Source organism: Prosopis cineraria, unplaced genomic scaffold (assembly GCF_029017545.1).
Source record: "Prosopis cineraria cultivar Desert tree isolate PC_DT_omini unplaced genomic scaffold, ASM2901754v1 PC13, whole genome shotgun sequence".
In the NCBI taxonomy this organism is placed as follows: domain Eukaryota; kingdom Viridiplantae; phylum Streptophyta; class Magnoliopsida; order Fabales; family Fabaceae; genus Prosopis; species Prosopis cineraria.
In genome coordinates, this window is record NW_026555344.1 from 34,052,349 (window position 1) to 34,055,343 (window position 2,995).

The 2,995-nt window shown below is 35.6% G+C and overlaps 1 protein-coding gene across 2 annotated transcripts; it reads left to right on the forward strand.

Moving 5' to 3' along the window:
- The first annotated feature begins 202 nt into the window (after nucleotides 1–202).
- Nucleotides 203–2,741, forward strand: LOC129291493 (60S ribosomal protein L32-1-like). 2 transcript variants are annotated; one of them, XM_054928868.1, is made up of 4 exons: nucleotides 203–337; nucleotides 929–1,034; nucleotides 2,182–2,363; nucleotides 2,452–2,741. In XM_054928868.1, the coding sequence occupies exons 2-4, from the start codon at nucleotides 945–947 to the stop codon at nucleotides 2,579–2,581; spliced, it is 402 nt and encodes a 133-aa protein (XP_054784843.1). In that variant the 5' UTR covers nucleotides 203–337; nucleotides 929–944; the 3' UTR covers nucleotides 2,582–2,741. The 2 variants fall into 2 exon arrangements, with proteins under 2 accessions (XP_054784843.1, XP_054784842.1); XM_054928867.1 differs by having other exon boundaries at nucleotides 226–346.
- Nucleotides 2,742–2,995: the final 254 nt, after the last annotated feature.

Below are 2,995 nucleotides of genomic sequence, written 5' to 3' on the forward strand. Positions count from 1 at the left end.
TTTTGGGGCAAAGTGTTGCGAACATTTTTGATTATCGTTAAAAATAAAGGAGATGAGATTATGAACCCAAATCGTGAAGGAAATAATCCAAGTTTAGGTAGAGGCCCAAAAAAAAGAAGAGAGGCCTAAACCATGTGTTTTTTTTTCCCTTCATAAAAAACAGGAAGTAAAAAAAAGAAAAAGAAAAAAAAGGGTTAAAAAATGATGACCACTTCACAACAACTGATCTTAACCCGTTCGTGTTTGTAACTTTTTAAAACCCTAGCTCTCTGCTACCCTGGTTATCTTGGGTTCCTCTCGTTCCTTGGTTCAGATCACCGAGCTACTCTGCAAGCAGGTTTGAAACGTACTTCTCAATCATTTCCTTGAACCTTCACGTTGATTTTTGTTTGGTTTTTGTTTTGTTTTCGGTTGGCCTATTAGGGTTCCCACTACAACCTTTTTTGTCAACGATTCTATCTATCTATCTTTAAAGCGTTTCAAGACATGATAATTGGAGTTTATGCAACCTTGAAAATTAAAATTGCTTTGAAATGGTTAAATGTAATACGGGATGTTGAAATGCAGCTTGTTTGCATTTGTGGTTGCGCTACTGATATATATTTATCTTTTACTGCAATGTTAAACTAGGCAAGAGGTCAATGTGATTTGGAGTAATTGAGTGCAGGTTTATGTAAATTGTTTTATTCAATTGTCACTGACTAGCAATGTTCTAGCTTTTCGGTTGTTTTTTCCCTTTATTCTTTTTCTTTTGCACGAGTCCAAGTTCCTCAAAATTTCAGTTTATTTGAAGATGAATTTTATGCCCAATAGCAATAGATAGTTTCAGGATGTCTGTATTGAGATAACTGCTGGCATTTTTCATTTTCTTTTCTTATTTCATGTTGAATATATTGGGGGATGAAGAAAATTTATGTTTTTTTTTAAGATCTGTGTGAGACAAAATGGCGGTTCCGTTGCTAAGCAAGAAAATAGTGAAGAAGCGTGTCAAAAAGTTCAAGAGGCCCCAGAGCGACAGGAAAATTTGTGTTAAGGTATGTGTTTTTTGCGAGTTCCTTGTGAGTTAGTCTATTTAGAATGATCTTCTTGTGTACTATACTTAATTTATCTTCAAGTATGGGTGTTAACAGTCTCAAAATTGTTGGGAATGGGAATATGGAAATATTTTAGAGTATAATATATACGTTATATGTATTTCAACTATATATATAATTTGAATTAAAAATTGTTTTTGAATAAATTTTCTCATCAAGCTTTTCTGTCCACCTACGTAATCATAATATAACGTTGTAATGTTGAGACTGGTTCTGCGGTTCATTTAGTTTTACATCTTTGTTCGTCAGGGATGATCATGCTCTTATGGATTTCTTTTAAAAATGCGACTTCATGAACCAAGAAAGAAAAATATTATGGTTTCGTTATGATGCACTTGATACTTTTTTACTTATCGCTTGTCATCACTATGTCAAAGTTCATAAATAAACATCTCAATGAATATAACCAAATGAAAGCTGAAACCAGTCATCTCTGAACTGAAGTAGTTTCCTGCGTTGTTATAATTAGTAAGCATAGTTATTTCATGGAAAAGATTGCATCAAGAGTGGATTGACAAATAAAAGATAAATTGGAGTAATTAGAACAAAATATTGAAATTATCTTTATCTTATTCTTTCTGATATCAATTGTCATCTGGTTCCCCATTGTGGCAGTTGATGATGGCATCATATGATTCTATTTACAGTTTCTTCCTTAAATTTCAATGTAGGCAACATCTTGCTGTAAAATCTGTTCTACTTTTGTTATAAACAAGCAACCAAGGTTGCCATGACCATGTCAAGTGTGAGCCGTGTGCAAATTAGAATCATTAGTTCCTATTGAGTCATTGCAGTACTCTGTAGTTTGCTTGCCAGGAAAGTTGAATCAAGTCAATCAAAAGCAGTTCAGGCAGCTGGACATATATGTATATATAAAGTAGAATTTGTGTATTTCTCCCCGTTTTGGTAACCTCTTGGCATAGAGCTGAAGCATGTTTAGTAGAAAGTAATGTGCTTGATGCTTGTACGTTGCCCTATCGTGGTCTCACATTGAGACCTTTTGTAGCTATTATGACTACCTTTTCATCTTCACTGGCTCTTTGGGTTGTTATTAATTAGCCTATATTACTTTTATTGTGGTGTGCAGCCCAACTGGAGAAGGCCCAAGGGTATCGATTCCCGTGTAAGGAGAAAGTTCAAAGGATGTGCCTTGATGCCAAATATCGGTTATGGTTCAGACAAGAAGACCCGTCACTATCTCCCTAATGGATTCAAGAAATTTGTTGTGAACAATGTCAAGGAGCTGGAACTTCTGATGATGCACAACAGGTTACTAACTGCCTTTGATGTGCATTTTGATTTCCGCTTTCTTCTTCGCTGGCATTTTTCTGTATTTATTGACATGATGAAGTTTCAGGACTTACTGTGCTGAGATAGCACACAATGTATCAACCCGGAAGCGAAAGGAGATCGTTGAGCGGGCTGCGCAGTTGGATGTTGTTGTTACCAACAGAACAGCCAGGTTGCGTAGCCAAGAGGATGAGTGATTGATTGTGGGTACCAATCAAGTTTTTATTTTTCTTTGTTGTCATCTTTATTGGCTTGACAATTTTGGAACTTGTTGGTAAATCTTTTCTGCAACGATTGTATTATGGATTACTTGGTGGAGCTATGGAGTTTTTTCACCCGAGTTATGTTGGTTTGACACGTGTTAATCTCTAATGGCCTCCTCACTTCGATGAAGCAGAGATGTATCATGCATGAACCTGCATGATGAGAATCCACAAGAATTTATTTGCACTGTCCTTAGAAGCTTGAGCTTATGTTGGGTGTATTGTCGCCTGTCAAATTGTAGCTTGAGATTGAGATGAGCTTTTGGATGCTGACTATGTAAGAAAAATAATTAACGTGTGCTATTTAAGAAAGTTAGTTAATTTTAATAATTTTGTCTGAAATTGAAG

What these genes read in the sequence shown, in the direction of transcription:
- LOC129291493 (XM_054928868.1), top strand. Translation starts at nt 945, where the DNA reads ATGGCGGTTCCGTTGCTAAGCAAGAAAATAGTGAAGAAGCGTGTCAAA. An exon ending in ACAGGAAAATTTGTGTTAAG is followed by an intron (nt 1,035 to 2,181) that starts GTATGTGTTTTT and finishes TGTGGTGTGCAG; the next exon opens with CCCAACTGGAGAAGGCCCAA. An exon ending in CTTCTGATGATGCACAACAG is followed by an intron (nt 2,364 to 2,451) that starts GTTACTAACTGC and finishes ATGAAGTTTCAG; the next exon opens with GACTTACTGTGCTGAGATAG.